This window comes from Streptopelia decaocto (genome assembly GCF_964273445.1).
Source record: "Streptopelia decaocto genome assembly, chromosome: 6".
NCBI lineage: Eukaryota > Metazoa > Chordata > Aves > Columbiformes > Columbidae > Streptopelia > Streptopelia decaocto.
In genome coordinates, this window is record NC_138660.1 from 7386022 (window position 1) to 7408787 (window position 22766).

Genomic DNA, 22766 nt, shown 5'->3' on the forward strand with positions numbered 1-22766 from the left:
GAGTCACTATGGTATCATATAACTGTAATCTTTGTCCTCATCTCCACCCTGCTGCTTGTCACTCTGCTTCCCCGAAGTGCTGCTCTAGCTGTTGGGAACTTCTGTCATCTGTAGAACATCCTCCCATGCAGCAAGACTGGACCAAAAATTCTGTTGAATGAGATCAAGGATAATGTATTTATCTGACCTTTTAGCACATACAACTAGAAACTCTTCTAGATGTTTTCTGAAGATATCTGGGTGTGCAGGAACATCTTCATGCATCTCCAGCAGAGCACATGTGTCACTGTGAGAAGAGGGAAGGCTCGTGGGACTGCGGCTTGGGAACATGCAGCTGCCGCCTTGTTGCCTTGAAGTATTTTCCATCCTTTGCAGTGGTGGAAATGTTTTATCTTCTCTGACTCTGAACACTTTCATGAATGGGTTCCTCATAAATTCCTCTTGTAGTTTTGGTATATTCTGGGGGTTTTGGGGTGATTTTCGCTTTCTCTTGTAGGCTGTTGCTGTGCTGTGCTAAAGAGAAACCTTGGTCTTCCCCAGAGGTTTCACCTGTGGAGCATAGCAGCTGAGGTTCCTACCTCCCCTCTGCAGCTTCAGAAGGACCTTGTAGTTCTTTGCTTTGTGCCATATGTTTCAAATGGGAGGAATTCCCCTTTTGGGTCCTGTTGAGCTGCTTAGCTTGTGACACTGAGGGGAAAAACAAGTGATAGACCTCTCCAGTGTAATTTTTTCAGTGCCCGTGCCTTAAACTCCCCTTGAAGCAGATGGGAACCTGGTGCATGGCAGATGTGTGGAGCAGGACCCCATCCTGCAGTTTGGGGGCACAAGTCAGTTTGTTCTTGGTTCTGAGAAGCTGAGGTGTACCTACCACCAAAAGACTGAACCTGGTGCTGCATGTATGTCCCTGTCCCAATATGTGTGTGACTTGTGTTTTGGTGCCCCGCTGCCTATCGTTACAAGTTAAAAATAAACCTTGGTGTTTTTCTACAGTGTGGGTAGAGCATTCCTTTCAAAGTTCAAGTGCGAAAGTGATAGGCATTGGCAAAAATCTGCTGCTTTCAGACTGGTGCCAAAGGGAGCTCATCCCCTTCCCATTTAGCTTGCCTGTGGGTCGTATTCGGCATCTTTGTAAGTAGGTGTGCTTATCCCTGCCTGTAATGCTCTGGCTGATCCCATATCTGTGATCTAGGTACAAATGCAGCATTCACAATAGAAAAAGTCAATGAAGCTTACAGGAGACAGCTGTAAAGTGATGCCTGAGAGGGTAGCAATGCTGTGCAGCGAGAGCCGTGGAGCTCTGCTCACCTCTGCTAAGGTGACAGCGTGCGGTGCCTTTGTGCAGAGAAAATACTGTTCTCAGACTCTTCAACCCAGTAAAGAAAGTCATAATAGGCACAAATGTTTGCCCTTGCTTTTAGTTGAACACAGAGTTGGCATTTGTATAAATCTGGGTGGAATACAGGGTTTTGTACACAAGGTCTGATCTGGCGGTAGCGTGGGCAATTCTGGTCTTAAAATAAAGAAGCAGAGGTGGAAAAGGCTTGTTGTGCAAACAGGGACAAAGAAGTGTATGCATGCAAAAATAGCTACAAGTGCAGGAGGGGAAAAAAAACACAAGTCCAGACCTGGTAGAAAGCGTGTCAGAAGTCTCAGTGTATGTATGCTCCCCGACCCCCATAGCTCTCTTGATGCCTTTTTATTTTCCCTCCTCCTGATGCTAATTCTCTTGACTTTGTTTCTCTGTCCAGTGTGTCGAGACTTCGCTGTTCTGGAAGATCATACCTTGGCCTATAACTTACAGGAGCAAGAAAGTAAGTAGCAATGATCTCTGAACAAACTGAAGCAAATTTATCCCAACAGACATCCGGCTTTTTTTGGATTTGCTGAGAAAAATCCTCTGTTTTTATTTTTATTCTTTTTATGGAATGTGGATTATTGCTACTGTTTTCACTGTCCTGTAACACTGTTTTGCGTTCTGCCCCAGCTTATATGGCACCCTAGAGAAAGTTCCATTTCGTGTTTCAATTTTGTGCTTTTCTTTAGAGTTGAGTTTTTTTATGCCCTTTATGATAAAACTGCATGTGGGACTGCACGTGAGGTTTTGTTGCTATGCAAGGTTTTTATAAATGACTAGCAATTTTGGGAGCTTCAAGTTTTATAGGCTGACCTGAAGAGGTCTGTTTATTTACTTATTTCAGAATTGCTAGCACCTGCCTTTTGAAAGGAGGCTTCTTTTTGAGACATTTTGGGGTAGGACAGCTGTACGCTGTAGGGTGTAAAAAGGAGGAAAAAAGTACAGCCAGGAACTTCAAAGCGAATGGTGATTTTGTTTTACATTCTTATCTATTACGTGGGGTTAGTTTGCAGTTTCAGGTGTGATGGCCTCTCTCTAATCTGCTTTGCTGAGTGCCAAGACCATTGGTATCTACCAGTACTAGGTGCTAATACCGTTCCAACCACTCCGCCAAGCGTGCAGCTTGTGCTGAAGTTGTGTCCTTGCTGCTGGAACCCGAGACCACTAAATTAAAGCTGGCTCCCAGTTGCAGCTCATGTATCCATCTTTTCTTGCGGACAGTATCCGTGTATGGTAAAGGACTCACTGTCATATTCAGTGCTAAATATAAAGGTAGTGAGATTCTGGAACCGGTGATGTTGAGAGTGAGGGGAGTTTCTTCCTCTGGAGGTTCTTAAGAACGAATTAGGGAAACATCCATCAGAAGTGTTCAACTCATCCTCACTGGCCTCTGGTGGTCCCTTCCAGACACACTTTATTAGTCTAGGGTAAATTCCCATGGCCAGAAGATGAAATTCAAAGCCTAAAAAGCATTCCCTATTAATCTGGATGCGATTAAGATATGCAGATCTTGTTTTGGTAACAGACACACATATCCAGCCCCCTCAGTGCTGAAACAAGGCAATCTCCATCAAGATCTCAAGCTGCCAGTGTAATTTCAGCCCAGGACTTCCCCACCTTTAGAGAGATTACATGATGTTTCCCTGCCAAGAGCTGTCTTCCTTTCTGGCCTGGAATCTCCCTCCTACTTGCTTTGTCTTGTTCACACCGTGAAGTTTTGCAGGCTGATTTGGGGGTTCTTGTCTGTGCTTATTTCTAGTTGAGCATCACTTGGCAACAAACGTTCAGCGTAATCGTCTGGTGCAACATGACTTGCGGGTGGCCAAGCAGCTGCAAGAAGAGGATCTGAAAGCATGTGCTCAAATCCAGAAACACCGAAAAGACTTGTGAGTTTGGAATGGAGGTTGTTGAAATGTTAGTCCCATTTGCTCAGAGCACTGAAATCAGCTGCTTTGATTTGAGTTGATTGACAGTTCATGGGGCTCAGGTTGATCAGCCTTTTGCTTTTGTTTCCCTTTTCCTTTGCCTATCTGTTGCTGTAAAAGTGTTGATACTAGGCTATAGCACAGAGTAATGAGAACAGGGTGGGAGCTGGTGGTCCTGGGACCCATCCTGGCTTAGACTCCATTGCCTGACCATAGAATCATAGAATCATTTTGTTTGGAAGAGACCCGTAAGATCATCAAGTCCAACCATCGCCCAACTCTGTCACTGAGCTATGTCCCTAAGAGCCTCATCTACATGTTTTTTAAACCTCTCCAGGGATGGTGACTTCACCACTTCCATGGGCAGCCTGTTCCAGCACTTTACAACCCTTTCTGTGAAGAATTGTTTCCTAAGATCAAATCTGAACCTTCCCTGGAGTAACTTGAGGCCATTTCCTCTTGTCCTGTGGATGAGATGGGAGGGAGCCTTCCTGTTCTTGTGCCTGTTGGCAAAATGGGGTGGCTTGGCCTTGACCTTGTCTCTGGCTAAAGTCTGAGAAAGAAGAAACTGCACCACATAAATATACAGCATTACCATGAATTCTCTCTCATGCAGATATTGGCATGTTTGCATGTACCTGATGAGTGCTTTTGAGGGGCTCCAGTGTGAAGTGACCTGTGAAGATGAGCTGCTGCCCCGGGGGCGTTTGGTGGAGATGGATGCTGGGGGTTACACCTTCTCTTGCAGTCACTGACTTCTGCAGCAGCTGTGGGAGGATGTTTTGGGGGTGATGCAGTTTGCTCTGCAGGTTTGCTCAGCCTCCACACACCAGATCTAACCCCTGGCCTGTGGTTTGGGTTTCTGCATGCTGTGGCTCTTAGGCTGTGGAACTGATGTAGTCCATGAGGTGTAACAAATGGGTTATGTGAGATGTCTCAGTCAGATCCCAATGGTGAGGGGCAGCAGCTGGATTTCTGATGGGGCTCCCTGCCAATGCAGGGTCTGCAAGGCTTGTGTCTTGTTCTGTGATGCCACCCACCAGGTACAGTTGGTGGTGGATCACAAACCCTGGGTGGTTCATCTGGCAGAGACAGCCATGGAGTAGAAGAGCTCTGTGTTGCAGATGTGTGAGATAGAGGACTGGCTTCAAAGGAGCTGCTCATAAAAGATCTGAAGTTGGGGTGTGACAGATCAGCCACTGTTTTCAATGTTCCCAACATACTCAGGCAGCACTGGATGGTTACATGTGTCTCTCTCAAGTCTGTCCTTTCTTTCAATAGCTTGGTCTTCATTACCGATTACAGATGTGAGCATGTAAATGACAACATAAAAATTAATTTTGTATGGCAGAGATTATTCCTTTTTGTTACTCGCTGGGAAATGCAAACAGTTTTCTTGTTGTAGGACTCTGTAAAATGGGATTTACAAACTTTGTGAGCCAAGTTACAGGCAAAACTGCTGATGCAAAGAGTTGTGTCAGCAGCAGTTCTGCTCCTGAAAGCATGAGATCTTCTCCAAGAATAGTAAAAAAAGTTGGATGCATCCTTTTGTAATTTGATCTTTTTCTTCCTTAATTCCTTGTACATTCCCCCTGTCTCTTCCTTGTGCAAGATCAGCATGTTCTGGCAGCAAAATGATCCTTGCTGTTGTTGCTCTCTGTACTGTCTAGGGCGGTTTGACACTGCAAGGTGATGGAGGAGTAAGGGGACAGAACTGGGTGGTCTTGAGGAGCAAGGAACATAAAAAAAGCTCTTCAAATTTATGGGCTTTCTTCTGTCTTTCAAATCCTAGATATTCTCAGGAAGAATTTGTGAAGATAAATGAAAGAATAGGAATAACATTTTTTTAAGAATTCAGGGAAGCATCAAGCCTTATTATCATGCTGCTTTAAAAGCATCTCTCACATTTAGCTGAGCAGCCTGCAAACTGCCAAGCATAGTAGCAAGGTTGCTAAAATAACTGTTGGAAAAACCATGAAAATATGCTGTTTCCTCGTTTTGTTCCCAGTACTGTGACAGTTCTGTTACACTAATGCGAACAGTGCCTTTGAATGGGTCCCTTAAACCCTTTTTTTTTACTCCTCATCTGGCAACAATTATAGTACTTGCTACAGCCAACATAAGTGAGAGCCTTCTGATCATGGACCTTTTTCTTTGCCTCTTACCTAAACTGATGTAGAGTTTCCCTGGCACTCTTAACCCTCCTGGCTGCCCAGGAGCATCGGGCACATAGGCGTGATGTTCAGGGGTGGTGATGTTTTATGTTTCTCTGGCCGATTTCTGAGGACCAATGGGCACTTGAACTCATGCTAAAGAAACTGAAGACAAGAAGAGCTGTCAAAGTTCTTTAACCTATTTTCTTATGCTCAATCAAGTTGAAACACTAGCTTATGTTGATTGACTAATCAAGTCTCAGTGTTTAATTACCACTGAGTAATAAAACACAAAATCTAATGCTCTGCTGTTCAGTAGTTCTTCGATTGATACGGTGTGTTCCAAGATGCATGTCATCAGGAACAAGAGAATGCTTCTGCCATTGCATTACTTCTAGTGTTCTTTGCGAGTGGAGAGGCATTGACCTTGTTGCCGTGGCTCTGTAAGACGATTAGCTGTTTATGTCTCCTGTTTGTCTGCAATAAGATGTATTTTAAGCATTTAGCAAGTCAGTTGGTGCTGATGAACTTGGCACGTTGGGTCTGTTCACAGGTGCTGGGGGAACTGGAGACGTGCTATGCCTTGATATGTCTGACCTTTCTAACTTTATTTTCTACCTGCATTCATGTCCTCCAAGACTGGGGTCACAAGGGATCCACTATTTTAGACCCTGCTCCCCGGGATTTGTATATTCAGCTATTGTTCTGCTGGGGACTGTGGTTCCCTGCTGGTACCAGGTTTGCCAAGTTCCATTTTATATGGCAGGTTCAAGAATTAGATTTGCTGCTACATGAGCTCGTGTGCCTTTGAACAGGTCTCTCTCTGGAGTCAAATGAAACGCACACAAGCATACACACCAAATGGCAAGTTTTATTAATTGGATAAAAGAAACTGATGTCTGAAGGTGTTTGATCTATTGATAACTCCAGTCCTACAAACACTGACATTCAGAAGTGCTTTCCAGGGTGTCTTGTCTCTAGACATGGTCAGTTTGTGGCTATGCACAGGTGTTTGCGAGTGTGGTGGTCTAGGAAAGGGAAGGAAATGTCATGTTGTGATACTGACTTGGCATGCATATGTGTTTGGGGAAGGGGATATAAATAACATGCAGTACCCAGTTTCAGGTCTGCTTCCAAGGAAGAGCTGACAGAAATAAAGAAGGTTCTTTTCCTTCCCACTGCATGTTCCTTTTCATTCCCTATGATTAATTGTTACTTGGTGGCATTTGTCCTCTAAACCTTCTTTTTCTTGCAGTGTCCTTCCTCCCAACCCTAAGCCACATATCTACTCTTCCCACTTCTCTCATTCTTCACTTCCTATAAACGAAGGCTCTGTGGTGCCACTGACTGCTCCAGCCATGCCAGTTTTCTCCGTTTTGCTACCAAAAGCGTTTGTCAGCACTTACTATTTTAATTTCCTCTGCTCATGTCCTAGAGTCTCCTCCAGTCCTTTGCCTCCACGTTCGCTAAGTCATTTATGCCCAGATCCTTGCTCAAGCCTAGAACTAGTTGCTCCAGCCCACATGGCACAACTTTGACATAGCTGAACCTGCTTCTCTTGAAATATTTGCTTAACTTCATGATATGTTCTTGGTAGTCCTCTCATCACCTATCTGATCATTGCCAGTGTATTCTTCAAACGATTGCATTCTAATGAAACCAGCTCTGCCTGTTGCTGGTCCCATTCTTATCTCCTTCCGTGCTTTGCCTTTCAGTAGTCTCAGTTGCAGAGATAGCTTAGATTGATTTTCCTGACCTCTTTAGAGCTAATCTTTGGCTCCATTTCAACAGTGCTGAAAGAGAGAGCTCTGAATCTATATTCTCAAATCCCCCAGCACTTTTCTGGGTTGCCCTAAGAAACCTCTCTGGCCATTGTTCCAGTCTGTTTGCTGGGCATCAGAGCACACGTCTGAGTATGGCATAATTCTTGCAGATGATTTCTGTATGATGTCCCTGAAATACAGCCTTCCCAGTCTATCCACATAGAGAAAACTCTCACTTCATGTCTCAATTACGCCAGTATATATCTCTCCACAGTTAAGGCAACCTTGTGTTGTTCCCACATCCACACTACATGGTGACAGTGACTCCCTCACCCCTGGTTTTGATGCATGTCACTCTCTTGCCTCTTGGCACCAGTTCTACTTGTGCGTCTCATCCCACCTCAGCATCATTTTTTTTATTCATTACTGAACTGTCACATCCAGCCTCCACTTGGCCTTTCTACCACATTTTGCTATCAGCACTTCTGTGCTTTCTCCTTGGCTTTCATGTGAAAACCACTGCCCTGAATTGCCTGCATTAGCCTGACCCCTAAACCCCTCCTTTGGCACCACATGTACAAAAATTCCTCAGCAGAATTAGGCTGTTTGGAGAGATTCTGCTGCTCTGTTTTGACCAGTCCTGTCCTATGGCACCTCCCTTCTTAGCAAACTGTTTGTGAATCTGTTTTCTCTTGCTTGTTACTCTGTGCATGTTTTTGGACCTGTTTTCTAAATTTGGCCAGCAGTAAGTACAGGGAGTCCTGGTCCTGGTGAGGATTCATAGGTTCTGCATTAACACTGAGTAATAATTATTCTGTGTAAATCAGATGGTTGTTTAGCTCTTTTATCCCTTTCTCCAGGCTGACTGATGCCTGTGACTTTGGCTACCTATAATCCTTGTTTCCTTGCCTTCTAGAGAACGGCAGGACTGCGAAATCGCTCAGGAAATCCAAGTGAAACTGGTGTTTGAAGCGGAGCAGCGCCGCAGGCAAGAGGAAAACGATGAGGTAACCTTTAAAGCTGCAGGGATGGTAGGGTATTTGGGGCAGCCCTTTCAGAGCAGGTGTTTCTGGGTCATTAGCCACGTGAATTGGCTTGTGTGGTGTCAGTCCTGGTCCTCACAAGTCTTGGTAGGCACAGATATTTTGGGGAGTCCTGTTACAGGGATAAGATACAGTCATTGTCCTCATGCTGAAGGCTCACAAGGGTTGTTGATGCCAGTAGCCTTGCTAATGAAGAGGGCAAGCAATAGGTGGGTCTTGTGTTCATTGCCCTGGTGTGGGAAAGTGAAGCTGCTTTTGCTGTTCAAGATCTACTTTCTCAAATGCAAGAAGATAGGTACTGCTTTGGGGAGAATGCTGAGTCATGATTTCTTGCTCTTTAGTGCAAAAACTTCAGCAGGACCCTCAGCCCAGCAATCCACCTCTGGCTTCTCTTCCTTCATCTTCAGTTTAAGTCTTTCAAAGCCTGAACACTGTTGCAGTTCCTTGCTAGCAGATGCCTTTTTAATTTCAGAATATTGCTCTGCTACTGTTGCTTGGGAGTGGGCAGTGTGACTTGTCCATGGTATCCAAAGGATTTGGCTTGTTGATCACTTTATTGTGTGAGCCTTTCAGATTGGGTACTCAAGAAAGCCATGGTGTGGAGGAACACCTGTGTGAGCCTGGACTGTGGCCCCATTTTTGATTGCAAATAGTTTCCTGAGGAGTCTGAGCAGTCTTAAGATGCTCAAGAGGCACCTGAGGAGTCTGAGCAGTCTTGAGATGCTCAAGAGGCACTTGGTGGCATTTTCCTCTGTGTTTCCTGGAAGAGCCTGAAATAAGAATCAGTCCTTACCTGACAGATGCATCAGTTTGCCTCTTACACCATTAAATCCCAGCAAGTACTGAAAGGCTGCTCAGGCAGACATGGCAGGGCTTCCAAGAGGAGCTTGTGTCAACAGGGGTGGGAGGAACACTCTGGCTAAAGGATTTATGCTATAAATGTGACCATCTGTCTCATTATTATTGGGAAGGTAAAGGAGATGCAATACAGCTCATGTTGGCTGTGGGATTTGCACCTTTCCTTCCTGCTTTACGTAGAGAGCTGCTGAGATGTCAGCAGTCTGACAGCAGGTCCCTGCAACCTGTCACACCAGCATGCTGCCCATCTTGTGCTGTTGGGAGCAATCCTCAAAGTGTCTCAAAGCAATGCAATGAGGAGAAGTCATAAATACTCTTTCTATTCTTTCTGGTACATGGGAAGTTCCCAAGTGTGGCTGAAATGTAACTGTGGACTGTTGGGCTGCAGCTGGGTACCAGGGTGTGACAGCACCACCCATCCTTGCAACAGGAGTTCTGGAGAGCTTGAGTTGATCATGTTTCCCTTCAAGAGTCCCCCACAGTGTTATTTCTTTTGCGTGGGCTCCTGTGCTGAGGCCCAGCCTGAGCAAAGTGAGTGACCTGCGCAGTGCCGTGGGGTTTGTCAGCTGGCAGAGTGACAAACGTCAGAGCCCCTTCTGTAGCCCTCAGCACAGCATCTGTACAGGTACCCTACAGGACATTCTGTATTTCATTGGCCACACACTGGTCTTGTCACACGTGAGGGTGCGGTAGCTGTCCAGTGTTCATGGTGGCTCTCTGGTTCACCAGTGGCCATCAGTGTTACACCAGTGCTGTGCTTGAGGCAGATCCAGTCTGGTGTGCAGGGTTTTTAAATGAAGCGCTAAGCCTACCTGCTTACAAGTCCAGTTTCTAAGAAGTGGTTTGTGTGGATTTGCAAGTCCTGAGCTGTCTCAGTCCTGGAGATAATGTGCTTAAGCCCATATATTTATAGACTTACTGTACTTGCTACAAGAGGTTAACCTTGTCAGGGGAAGGAATTTTTTTGTTGTTGTTTGTTTGTTTGTTTTGGGTTTTGTGTGTGTGTGTGTGTTTGTAAAGAACCTGTGGCATCCCCAGGTCCTCCACAAAGCTGGTTACTGAGCAGATCTGATCTGAATCCTGAAATAACAGTTTGTACTTGAACACCCATCCAGTGTCCTCCAGTTCTGGCTTTGCTCTGGAGGGTGTTGGCTCTTGGTTTGCATTTCAGTGATGCCTTTCCTGCCTGCTATGTACACTTTACATGCATGGCTCTGTAAAGGTCCTGAGGATTAGGGAGGCCTAAATGAATAGCGTCCAAAGGGCCAACATTCCCTGCTGGCATCTTGCAGCTTCTCTTCCAAGCTTCAGACTAATCACAAGCATCTGGGCCCTAAAGGAACAAGCCCCAGGGAGCTATTTGCTGTTGCTAGGCCTTGTTGATCCATTAGTCATGTTGAAGGTAAACCAATTAGGAAAGTGGAGTGCTGTTCCCTTTGATGGCATATCTACCAAAACTGCGACGAAGATAAACGGCTGCAGTCCCCTCAGTGCTCCTGTCTTCTGCGTAGCCCTTTCTTCCTAATGTCCCTTTCGATTTTCTTTTCCTCCAGTCTCTGTCTATCAAATTGATGCATTTCCCTGCCTGGCATCCTACAGTCTCTGTAAATTACGTCCAGTTTGAAGCGAGTTCATGATTTGCTTTGGGAAGTCCTTCCAGTCCGAAGTGCCTTCAGCTGGAGATAGGCTTTGTCTCTGTGTTTTTTCTTTCCTTGGTGGGGTTCAGGGGGCAAGTCCAGCCCACTTGTGTGAGTGAGCGTGCACTTGTATGACTTCCAAATCCTTGCTGAAAGGCCAAGGTTGTGCACTCAGTCCCTTCTGCCATGCTTTGGCCTTGAGGGTTTCGCAGGCTTGTGTACAGATGGAACAGGAACCTGTGAGTCTGCCGTGGGGTTGGAAGCTCAGCGGTGGACCTGGGAGAGGATGGATGCTGGTTGCTGAGGTGGTCCCTTGTGCGAACTGCTAATTTTGGAGCCCCATCCAGCCCAGGGGTCCAAAAGTAACCCTGTTGTAGCCATGTCTGAAAATTAAACTATCAAGTTTTTTAATTGAATAAAGAATTTGAATGAAAGGATCTGGAGATATTTTTCTAGGGGGAAGGTAATGTCTATTTTCTTCCATCTCTGCAGGACATTGCCCGTCTCCTACAACAGAAAGAACTGCAGGAAGAAAAAAAGCGCAAGAAACAGCACCCAGAATCGCAGGGACACACAGCCCCTGAAGATAGCTATTATACAGAAAATGAAGGTGCGTTTCTCCTAGATAAAGGATCAAGATCATGGCAATATAGGTGAACCTATTGATCTGGCAACACTATTTAGGAGATTGTCTTTATCCTACAGTCCTGCATTCAGCACTGTAGCATTGCATCGGTTTGCAGGGTTGGGATCAGACTTTATTCTAGAATCAGGAAATATTTAAAAAAAAGTGGAGAAAACAATTTTATAATTTTTGATGTCATGTAAGATGGTGTCCTGTAACATGGCCTAAAGAACAGAGAGATGGGGTATGTGGTGTACACATGTAAGCACACCCATGCGTGCATGTTTTGAAAGGGTTTGTGGAAAAAGACAGTAGCTGATGTTACTGATAAGCCACAGTTACTTCTTTGTAACAGCGTAAGTGTGCGGGGGGGAAATTCAGATGCAATTCCACACTTGCATTCAAAGAGAAACAGTTCCATGTGCTCATCTGCGATGCTGGCACAGCTACATGTGTGAAGGAATAAATGCTGGTTCATGGAACAGCCTTTCAAAAATAACTCCTTGCAGGTATGTATCCAAGCATTAAAATTAGCACAAACTCTTTGAATGACTTACTGAATAACAAGGTCAGCTCCACAGAATATCTCTGCTGTGATTATCATCTGGGACTGTACGTTGTGGAAAAGATATGACCCACAGTGCTGTATTGCTTTCTCTTGGTCAGCCTCTGTGATTGAATACAGACCTTCTTTAAATTGGGAGGAGAGAATCGGGGTGTGTTTAATTATGGAGCAATCTGGGGATGGCTTTGCTGTGTGCTGGTGGTGGTTCTTGTGTTCTTTCTTCAAAAAAAGAATGTGGTGGGGAAGAGATGGGTTGCTTTTGATTAACAGATTGTAAAGATGAGGATCAAACCTCTTTCTCATTTTAACATCAATGCCATTGGCGATTTTAAATGTCTTTTATTTGAACTCACACAAAGTATTTTAGTTTCAATTGGGAAGAAGTTGAAGGATGACCAAGAAAACACAAAGCGCAAACCAGTAACAAAGTGGAAACTTTAAAACCACAAGTCCTGCTACTTGTACAGAGCTGGGAAAGACTTTGATCTTGGAGTCTTATGGCCAACCCACACTTCAGTTTTTCAGAGTTAAATGGGATAAGTCCTTGGAAAAAATACAGTACAGGTAATAGTGTTGCTGTGCAGAGATGGTAGGACAGCATGGATCTTTATAACAGAAATCAGCTGACAAAAGCCTGTCACTCTCTGAACCTGAAACTCTGGTGTGGATTTGGAGAGCAGGATATCTTTGTAGTCTCGGAGGTGAGGTACAACGTGACCCTCCATAGCAGTGCTGTTCTTGGTCCTCAGTCCTTAAAAACTAGAAAGGACTGGAGTGGATTTTGATGCTGGGATCATCTAGTCCATTGGTCTGGAACCTCTTAAATACTTGGGCACCATTTAATTAGGCTTTGGCATCTTCAGTTTCTAACATCCTCATGACCTGTGAACTTAAACGAAAAAAACCCTGGCTTTTTTTGGGCTTTAGTCGATCTGGAGACTGAATAAAAGTTGATCCATATCTAGGAGGAGTGTGGATCAGGGCTATTGGTCCAGAGCAACGTGTGCTCTTAAAAAGTGGAAAAATAAACCTGAAAAAAGGCGAAGTTCCTCCCAGAAGTGTCTGTGCCATCAAAAACATTTCTTTATTCGCTCAGTCACTTGTTGCTTGAGAGAGAAACACCAGGACCTAAAGAGTGTTTACACAGCCCCTGCGGAAGGTGCCGCAGGAACCGGTGCCTGCTGAGGAGTTAATTGCCCTGAGATACCCCAAAAGCAAAACTTGTCCCCGGGCTCTCTGCCATGGTTACGTTACCTGCAATGATCCCTTTCCACCGCAGCCATGCTTTGCTCTTTCATGATCTCCTGCTTTCTGCTGCTGTATTTATTGAGCTTTCCTTAATGACAAAATTGAATTAATTCTAACACCCTTGTTAGTGTCATTCAAGAAGTGATTCTTGCTTTCAGGCTCTGGTCTCAGTTTTTCAGTAAGTCACTTAGATTGTTTTATTGGATGTTTGTTTTCTGTAAGTCATGTGAATGATCTAAAACTGAACAGAAAACCTACCAGTTAACAGGAACTGCTGTGGTTACTCTTACAGTTCTCAGATTTTTAAAAATATTCCTATTCTGGATGAAAGTAACACAGACTTGTTTTCAAGGTGGATTTTCTGTAGGGTATATTTTTCCTGGCTCTTAAAAAGTTTTTTCTGAATAAAATGACTTGAAGGCAGCATTCAGCTTGAGTGGGTTTTGTTTCTGAAATCTGGATGACTGTAAGGAAGGCAGAGCTATTTATTAAAACAGAATGCAGTTCATGTGCACTAAAATCTATTTCAAATATTTTTAGATACTATAAAGAGCTCAGCAGTGGAGAAGGAAAGTCTTAACACTGCTGCCTTTCTTTTTTTTTTTGTATATTTCTGTTTCACATCAGCATCTGATTCCAGGAATTTTTTTTTCATCAGAAATGCACCTTCATTCTGAAAAGCTGCCATAGAAATAACTGTTCACTAAGTGCAATAGGTTGACTGGAAACTAAATCAATCAGCAGATTGTATACAGGCAGACTGCTGCATCCTCATAGCTGTGTCAGGTTTATTAGTGAAACTAAAAGCAAAGAAAATTTCCACCTGCTTTCTGGAAAGCACAGAGGAAACAACTCCACCAGGCTGCTGAGTAAACGACTTTCCCAGCTATATTGCTGAGGTCAGGAGCCTGGGTATTGTAAAGTTTTATTCTGCCCTTAAATTTCTATAGTCCTCCCTGCAGTCAGAACCTAAACTTTTATTTAGGCAGTGAAGAAGTGCGGGCTCTGAAACTTCTGGGTCTGCAAGAGATACGTGACAGTCTGTGGTGGAAGATATTTGGGTGCTGCAGGGATCCGTCATCTCATTCTTGCTTTAAAGAAAAACAAAAATCCCACCCCCCTTGTCTCTTTCTCTTCTCTTTGTGTGGGTCTTCTCCCTGTTAGGTGGGGCTGTTTTTTCTGATGAAAAACCTTGTGCCTGAAGCCAGAGCAAGGCACTGGTGCTCACAAACCGGGATCCAACCATGACCCTCTGCTTGTCCCCTCCTGGCCTTACGCTGCCCCCCCCATTGCCTCCCATCTCACCTGCATCTTGCACTCTCCTTTGCAAACCTTTCTCTGGTGGTTGCAGCAGTGACATGTCACCAGGAGATGAACTACTCTGGTGGCTGTTTTTCACCCCCAATGACATCATTGAAAGTCTTTCATCTCCATGTTGGCTTGTCCTTGTTCTAGGAGGTGCTCAGACGCACTTTCAGGTTGGACCTGTGCTTTGTGCTCCAGCCCTGTTGCCTCCTGTGCTACCCTGCTGCTGGACAGGCTGCTGCTTCATTCTGTCCCCGTTACATCCTGCAAGCATTGTATCCACATTCCTCTTCTTTCAAATCCCCTCATGCCTTGCCTGCATCTCCAGCTGCTCCTTACATCGAGCTCCCTCACCTGCCTGCTGTGAGTCTGGCCTCGCTGAGCTGCCATTAACCCCCCTGCCACTAACCCACTCCATGTTTGTCCCCCCGTTGTTCAGAGCACCCCCGGGGTGACCCCCGAGAGCAGGTTTCTGAGCCTGGCAGGGCACGTGGTGGTGACAGGCGCAGGCACCGGCACAGAGAGCACCGAGAAATACCCTCACCTTTGTCCGATCCTGCCTCCGAACATGGACATTCCACCTTGAAAGATCATCAGAGGTCTTCTCAGCCGAGTGAGGCCAGCAATGGACATCGTAAGGAGTGCAAATCGGCCAGCCAGGGAAGGTCCAGGAGACATCCCAGCCTTGACCTGGAAAGAGAGGCTGAGCGTGGTGCCCACAACCACAGCAACAGCTGGGAGCTGCAGGAGAGGAGAGCAGCTGGCAGGGAGAAGGCTTGGAGACCTCTCAGTCTTGACCTGGAGTCAGAGCATGAACTCCCAGACCAGATGTGGCACAGCAGAAAGCCAAGAAGGCAAGACAGAGACAAACACCTTCCTCTTCTGGAGATGGAGCTGGAGGCTGAGCAGGAGACCTGGCATCGCAGCGGCAGCCAGCTTGCACGCCCCGAAAAACACAAATCTCGGCATCAGGGCCACTCGTCACACAGGGTGGGGCAAGATGAGAAGCTCCATGATGCTGCATCTAGAGATGATTGTAGGAGGGGTGAGGAGAGAGACTGCAAAAGGGCAGGACACAGGAGATGTTCCCCCTCCCCGCACACAGTGACCCAAGGGAAGGCTGGAAGCTGCCAGCGAGACGCAGGTAACCACCTGATGGGGAAGGTGTGTGTATGTGTGGGGATGGACCTTTGTGTGCCCCATCCTGGTGTCTGAAGTCTGTGTTATTTCCTTTAAAGATGCTCGTCCTTGATATCCACCTACAGTGTGTACACGGTGAATCCTGCTCAGGTCTCTCCCTTATTTAGTGAGATTCTTCTTATCTGTTCATGTTCTTGCTGTGTTCCTTTCCTGACATGTTCCGTGGTATCAGAGAGGATGAGTAAGAAGATATTGTTGGAAATGATGCCCTTGATATCCTGTGTTTGAGAAAACAAACAAACAAATACCCAAAAAACCCAAACAAACAACCATTAGCATTTGTTTCCACAATATCTTTTGTGCTGTGGTCTCCTTGCACAGGAGGAAAAAAAACAAAACACCACTCCCACCCATTACACCCCCCCCCCTCCCCTGCCAACAAAAAGCCCAAATGTTATGATTACAATTACATTTTGTTGATTTGGGATGCTGGGCTGTGAGGAAAGTTTGCTTAAGCACTAACAAGCCAGCAATTTTCATCCACTTCTTACTGAAAACTCTGCTGGCAACATAATTCACTTTGAGCAAAGTTCAGTAGTGGCACTAGGTGTCTCGCTGGGCTCTATTTGTAAGATGAGGTTTTTGTCAAATTCTGTAAAGTGGATTTTTCTGGGAAACGTTTACCTGTGTAGTTCTTGTGTTTCAATAATACTTGGGGACTATTGGGCTTGAAAGATCCAGATCTATCTTTCTGCTTTTAAAACCACACGGGGGGTGGGGGTGACCTGTCTCATAGTGAAAGTAGGTGTTTTATAGACTTGGATCTATTTCTGTCACTGTGTGGGAAAAGTGCTTTAAGCCGTCTAACTGGTCTTCACTTGGGTAAGGTGGGGATGATGATTCCTGTCTGTCTCTGGAGATGTTGGGAGAATTATTCTTTGTCTTCTTCATGCTAAAGTTTTCTTCAGAGAAGTGGAAGGTGTTAATATGGTCTTCATATGTAGTCAGTAGGTCGTGATTTGTCCTGATACGATCTGGGTTCGAGTGACTCAGTATCCCATCACACTGAGTCAAAATAGCTAGAAGGTCATATCCTCTTCCTGTGGGCTGTGGTCATGGTGGGCTTCATGCTTCCCTGAGTGTGGGCAGAAGTGGTGTGGAAGTCATGTTTATTGTTGTCTTCTGAGCAAATGAAGCCTGGCACCAGTCAATTTGTGAAGCAAGCTCGGCCTCGGGCTGGTCAGCAAACAATTCCTGGAAATTTGCTTTTGTTCTTCATAGAGATAATGCTGTACAGGAGCCTGTTGGCCATGCTGTTGTTCATTTCAACACGGTAAACTGCATTTATCTTGACATTGGAAGCACTCTGAATAATTTAACTGTGACCAAACTGATGCTTTTTGTTTCTGTTCTGACCAGAGATGTAGCTCATCACAGTTTGGATTGACCAAAGTTTGCTGGGAAAGGCCAAATCATATGTTTCACCATAACATGCCAGAGCTGAACTTTTCTTATTGTGCTAAGATGGTTTGTAAGAGCGGTGTTAATTGCTTAGGGTCATCGATCAGTTGATTCAAACAAAACGAAAAGTGGAAAACCCCACATGCTTTCTCTAATACCTCTGGAAGATGTTATTTCCTATGCCATAGTTTTATCCTGGGGTGATGCATGAGGTCTCTGGCCTTCTGCAGGTTCAACTCCTCGGGATGCTTGGTGGAGCATGATGGTGGTTTGTTGTTAAAGGCACAGAAAGTTTTTTTGAGGTCGGTTTGTTACTTCATGTTTATCCCCTGGTCTTACAAGATAGGAAGGAAACTCATAGGTGGCCCAGTAAGGTGTAACAGATATCTATAATAAATGTATAAATGGTGTAGCTGGAGGCATGGAAGTTTTGAGTGGAACTTTCTGGGTTTGCAATGGAAGAGAGACAAACATCTGGAATGTTTGCATAGTGCAGACATAAGGCAGGAAGCTCATTTAGATATCTGAACAATACAGTTCAGACTGCACGTGGAAGGAGAAGGTGTTTGTTATATGTGAGTGAAATCATGCAGTTTATAATAGGGATACAGTGAGACTCTTGATGGTTTGGTGCAAATAGACTATGGAGACACTCAAATTGCAACATTTTAAATCACTTGAAGGTAGTTTAAACAAACAAATAGAACTCTGTACTCAAAGCAAGAGCTGAACTTCGTATGAACTTCAAAAATGTTTACTTGGCTGTTTTTTTCACTGTGAATTGTAAAATCAATGGGCCAGCCCAAGGAAGAAATTGTCTGAAACTTCATGTTAGCTGGTCCCAGGCAACTTTTACAGCCCATTCTCCTCCAGTGTTGCGTTCACAGACTCTGCTGTGCTTGTAACAGATGTTGGGCTGCTCTCTGCTGCTTCATTTTGCCAGTGTATCTGTGTCAATGCAGAGTGTGAGAAATGACAATTCCTTTGCTAGCATCGCTGTATCAGAAAAGACTGCTTCAAGGGACATGGCTTCTTCTGCTGTATAGCTGCATTTGTCATTTGTCAAGACGTGGTGTATCAGATATTTCTATATGCGTAGAGAAACCTCTCTGAGGTGTGTGCTGCACTTCAGCTCCAGGTGCTCTCAAACCAGCTGTTTGGTGGGTACACTGTGGTGGTCTCTGGTTCCCTTGAGTTGGGCTTTTGCAGGTGACTGAGGAGGTGGTGGGGATTTCCTTACCAAAGCATTTGGAAAACAGTTGAGTTGATTGTTTTCTCTCTTAATTCTGTAGGCACTAAATTGAGGGGGATGAAGCAACCCATGTATGATACACCCCGAACAGAACAGGAGTTGTCTGATGCAGAGATTGCTCGGAAGCTGCAGGAGGAAGAGCTCGTGGTAAGTAGAGAACATGCATTAGTCAACTCAAAGCAACTAAGGTAGGCAGGGATGACAACTTTGATTGTAAACTTTTTGTTTATGATAGTGACTTTAAGACCTAAGGTCTTGCTTCTGTGCATTCTGATAATTACCTTTGTCTCCTGTATACACACATATGGAGTGACAGCTGGCATCCAGCCAGTAGAGCCGTATTTTCTGATATAAACACCCTAAAATTGAATGATCGAAGCAGAGTGATACTAAATGGATGCTTACAGGCAGCTAAAGGTGGTCTGAAGTCAGTATGGTCAGCCCAGAAGTGTGACAGGCCAGTGTCCATCTTTGAGAGGGAGGGCAGCAGGGTGGGCAATGCTTTGTGGTGTGGCCTTATAGACATATGAGGGCAAAACTCATCTGAGAAGCTGAAATGACAGTTTGGTGTTGAGTTGTGAGGTAAGTATTGAGGTAGCTAAGTATATTTGGAGAGGATGGTATTGTGTTTTTATGAGCATCTACTTGCCATGCCCAGTAGGTTAATGAGTATGAATAATTCAGAAGTGTTACTCTTTTGTTCTTTCTTACCACCCCTCTTTCTTTTTTTTCTTTCAGGATAACGAGGCAGATCAGAAGGCAGCTCAAGTAGCCCAAGATGAGGTGAGAAAGAAATCAAATGTTTGTGGTATTCTTTTACTTGTGAAAACTGCTAAGCCCCACTTCTTCCCACTGACCCTCTAGTTGTTCCTTCCCCTCCATGTCAGGGAAGCTCAGGGTTCCAGTGGGGTTTGCTTTGAGCTGGTTTTCATGTATCTGCTCAGGCTGGCCAAGCAGGGAGTTGTGCTGCCTGTTGCAGCCATAGCAGAGGAAGGAAATCCATGGCTGTGTAAGAGCATCTCTTGTAACCGAGCCCCAAGGGAAAAGGGATAAAAGGCAGAAAGGCTCTGCAAACACAGTTCTGGCAAATTGGGGATCTGCTGGGCATGCTACATGGAGTCAGTCTTAATTCTGCCCTGTCACTTGATTTCTGATTGCAGATGGGTGGAATCCTGGCTTTTCATCCTTCCCATTTGGCAGCTGATCATAGGAAATTTTTTAAATAACTGAAACACACAAGAGCACTAAAACCGTCTGACACACTTTCTGTATTTTCCCTTCTAGGAAATTGCCCGGCTCCTGATGGCTGAGGAGAAAAAGGCTCTCAGGAAAGAGAAGGAAAGAGAAAAGTCTTCCTTTGAAAGGAGGAGGCATGATCAAGACTGGAAGGTATGTCAACCTTCAGGAGGTGACAAAAATGAAGTGCTATATTGTTATTCCTGCTTTCAGAGGGAGGCAAAGGTGTGCAGTGAGAGTAAAAGGAATGATGCACTCTTTTGTCCAAAGGATTTTACTGCCTGTTTTTCAAGTTGCTTCCTTAGCCTTTTGGCGCCACCTCCTTGGTTAGATGCTCTTTGGCTTCACCCTCAAGCAAGACAAGCTTTGGGCTTTGTCCTTGAAGGTTGGTGCTGGGTGTCACAGCACCTTGTGGCATCCCTCAAGCACTACCAGTCTTCCTGGTGCAGGACCTTCCCTCTGCTGCAATCCTCAGTGTAGCAATAAAAGCAGCATTTGGTTCTGTTTGTGCACCGCAGGTACAAGGACATTGCAACTGTTCCATTTGTCACTCTACTTCATAATAAAATTGGCTCTATGATGAACGTATTGAATGTATCAAGCCTAGGTTTTTGTATGAGTAATACTACAGAGGCTTGGCTAGCCGATGCGATAGGAAACAGATTTAATGATCTGCACTGGTAAGGTGCTAAAGGGGGGCATTGTGTTAATTTTGGGGCCAGTTGGAGGCAGCTGTGATGTTTTCAGCCTCCTCACTGTATTTGAGTGGTTGCAGGAGCACAGCTGGGTGCAGCTGTTCCCTCATGCTCAGCCCAGCTGTGTGCACAGTCACTACACACCGTGTTCAACCCCAGCTTCGGGACAGGTCCCTCAGCACTGTCTCATGTTTAGAGGAAAAGTTAAGTTTGGGTCAGCAAGGCTGTTTTGTTTATTGACACTGCTGTTTGCACATGTCTGGCTGCTGCCTTGCAAGGCACGCAGACGAGCTCTTTTACTTTCTCTTTCCCATCAGTATGATGCAAGTGAGTCCACGCGCTCAAGGTCGAGAGAAGGGCCTGAAACTCAGCGACACAGAGGCGACAGGTCTTCAAGGTGAGGTTGAACTGGCTGGTAAAAATGGGGAAATGCAGCTGGGAAGCTGCTCAGAAGCTGAGTCCTGGGGAGGAGTTGTGGGGTGACCAGCCTGACTCTCCCACAAGGTAGAGATCAGAGGTTTTGACATTGAAAAGAGATGGAGGGCACAGAGCTCGTGAGGTGTTTGGTGACATGCGTCACTCAGTGCGCTTGTGGCATTTGTCCATATCTGTCTCATTGCCTGGCTCTGACGGAGATTGATGAGCTTGTGCAGTGACATTTGTTAAATGGCAGAGAAGCACTGAGAGGGTTAAAGAGCTTCTGGGGATGTGAAATGAAATGTCATCTCTGGGAAGGAAGGAGTAATCATGTATCATTTGCACAGCTGCTCCCTTGGGTTCTTGCCCCAGTTAAGCCCTGTACATTGCTCCTGCTGCTGTGTGTGGACACCCCCCTGCAAGCAAGGACGTTGTGCTTTGGAGTTCCTCACCCCAGAGCTGACAGGAATGTGCTGTAACCCAGTGCTGCTTCTGCATCACTGATGCTACTCATGAGGGACCAAACGCTGGAACTGAGTCTGGTGGCTTTGATTTCCAGTCCAGATATGAGCCTAGAATTCCGTGTTGAATTTGCAAAAGAAACAATAAATGAGCTGTGCAGGTGGAGACTGAGAGAGATCTTTTTAAAATACTCCAGAGTTAAAACCAGACAAGCATTGAACACTTGAAAATATTGCTTTTCTGAGCGAGGTTTGCGTCAGACTTCGTAATGGAAATTCTTTGTTTTCTGACAACTTGAAAGCATTATTAAATGAAAATGATCCATGGGAAGCAGTAAATACTGTTCATTTCTCACTGTGGAAACAGTAATAAGCTGTGTGCAGAGGAGCTGGACCATATGTGGGAAGTCTGGGCCAGACACAGTTTGCATCAAACTGACGGGGACAGACCAGGCAGCTGAGATGTTGCTTTTGCCACATTGTTATGCTTTTGAGTATTTTCCAACACTTTTTTTTCCACTGTGCTTTGCAGGTCACAGCCTCTCCTCGATGACTTTGAACACTCTCGGTATTACACAAGCCAGCCCAGCCCCTTGCGCCGTACCCCTAGACTTGAGCACTCTCCTAGAGGTAGGATCAAGCCCATGGTTGCCCCAGCACTGGGGTTATTGTGGGAGGATTTCCTCAGATAACCAGCCTGCAGGACAGGATGTTTTAAAGAGGGGTACTAATAGAGAGAAGTAATGGATATTATTGCCCCAGCAGGCAGGCGGTACTGTTCACTGTTTGAGTTGTACTTGTGGAGGACGTTGCAAACGGAGAGACTAAAAAGCTGAATGAGTTTGCCTTAACTTTGTCAAACTGCTCTCTGCTTGTCCTCTGTCATCCCTTAATGATGAATGACTGTAAATCCAGGCAGCAAATGAAGGAGAAATAACATGAAGACAATGACATGATGGATTTTAGGTGACTCACTAATATCAAATAATCCAAAACAAGACAAAACCTCACAATATCACCTGTCTGGTGGGCAAATGGGATGATCAGACAGAAGCTAGTCCTGCAGACAGGCTTGTTTTGTTCCTGTAGCATCTTAGCACTGCTTTTTTGGCTTGTTTCCTGAAATCACTAGGCACAGGAGCAGTGTGGTTAAGAATCTCCCTCCCCAGTTTTTTAAATCCGAATGCCAACTGTCTGAGTGATCTGTACAGTCTCTGGGGGAGGAGTGGGGCAGCCAGAGTTTGACTCAGTTGCTCAGATTTCTTCCAGCTCCACTGATTGTGACTTGAATGTAGACAGTTTACTTTCCAGACTTTAAAGTTTGGGAAGCTTTGGCATTCTGTCTTCATCAGACAAGCTGGAAAGTTGATAGATATTCATATAGTCTCCAAGCCCAGCGTTTATTCAATTTTATTTAATCAGTCTGTGAAATGTGGCTTCAGTACCATTAACAGCCTAGAAGAAATGCCAATGTCTGCCTGTCTTGTGGACCTGTCCTTCCTTCTGCTTGCATAAAGTAACAGGTGGTTCCCATTTTGGCATTTGAGTTTGCCAGTACCCTGGAAGTCACACGAACATCCAAGAGGGCAGGACAAGTAACAGATGACTGCAAGTAGTTATTTTCTTCA

General features: G+C 45.2%; 1 protein-coding gene across 2 annotated transcripts in view; it reads left to right on the forward strand.

The window, feature by feature from the left end:
* Positions 1 to 22766, forward strand: part of CCDC50 (coiled-coil domain containing 50) — a 43730-nt gene that overhangs the window by 15269 nt on the left and 5695 nt on the right. Inside the window, exons 2-11 of one of the 2 annotated variants that reach the window (XM_082055575.1) lie at positions 1749 to 1811; positions 3114 to 3240; positions 8112 to 8202; positions 11226 to 11343; positions 14916 to 15620; positions 18370 to 18476; positions 19068 to 19112; positions 19614 to 19718; positions 20578 to 20657; positions 21671 to 21768. In XM_082055575.1, coding sequence (XP_081911701.1) covers positions 1749 to 1811; positions 3114 to 3240; positions 8112 to 8202; positions 11226 to 11343; positions 14916 to 15620; positions 18370 to 18476; positions 19068 to 19112; positions 19614 to 19718; positions 20578 to 20657; positions 21671 to 21768 — 1539 coding nt within the window. The remainder of the gene's footprint in view (positions 1 to 1748; positions 1812 to 3113; positions 3241 to 8111; positions 8203 to 11225; positions 11344 to 14915; positions 15621 to 18369; positions 18477 to 19067; positions 19113 to 19613; positions 19719 to 20577; positions 20658 to 21670; positions 21769 to 22766) is intronic. The other variant, XM_082055574.1, reaches the window with a different exon arrangement.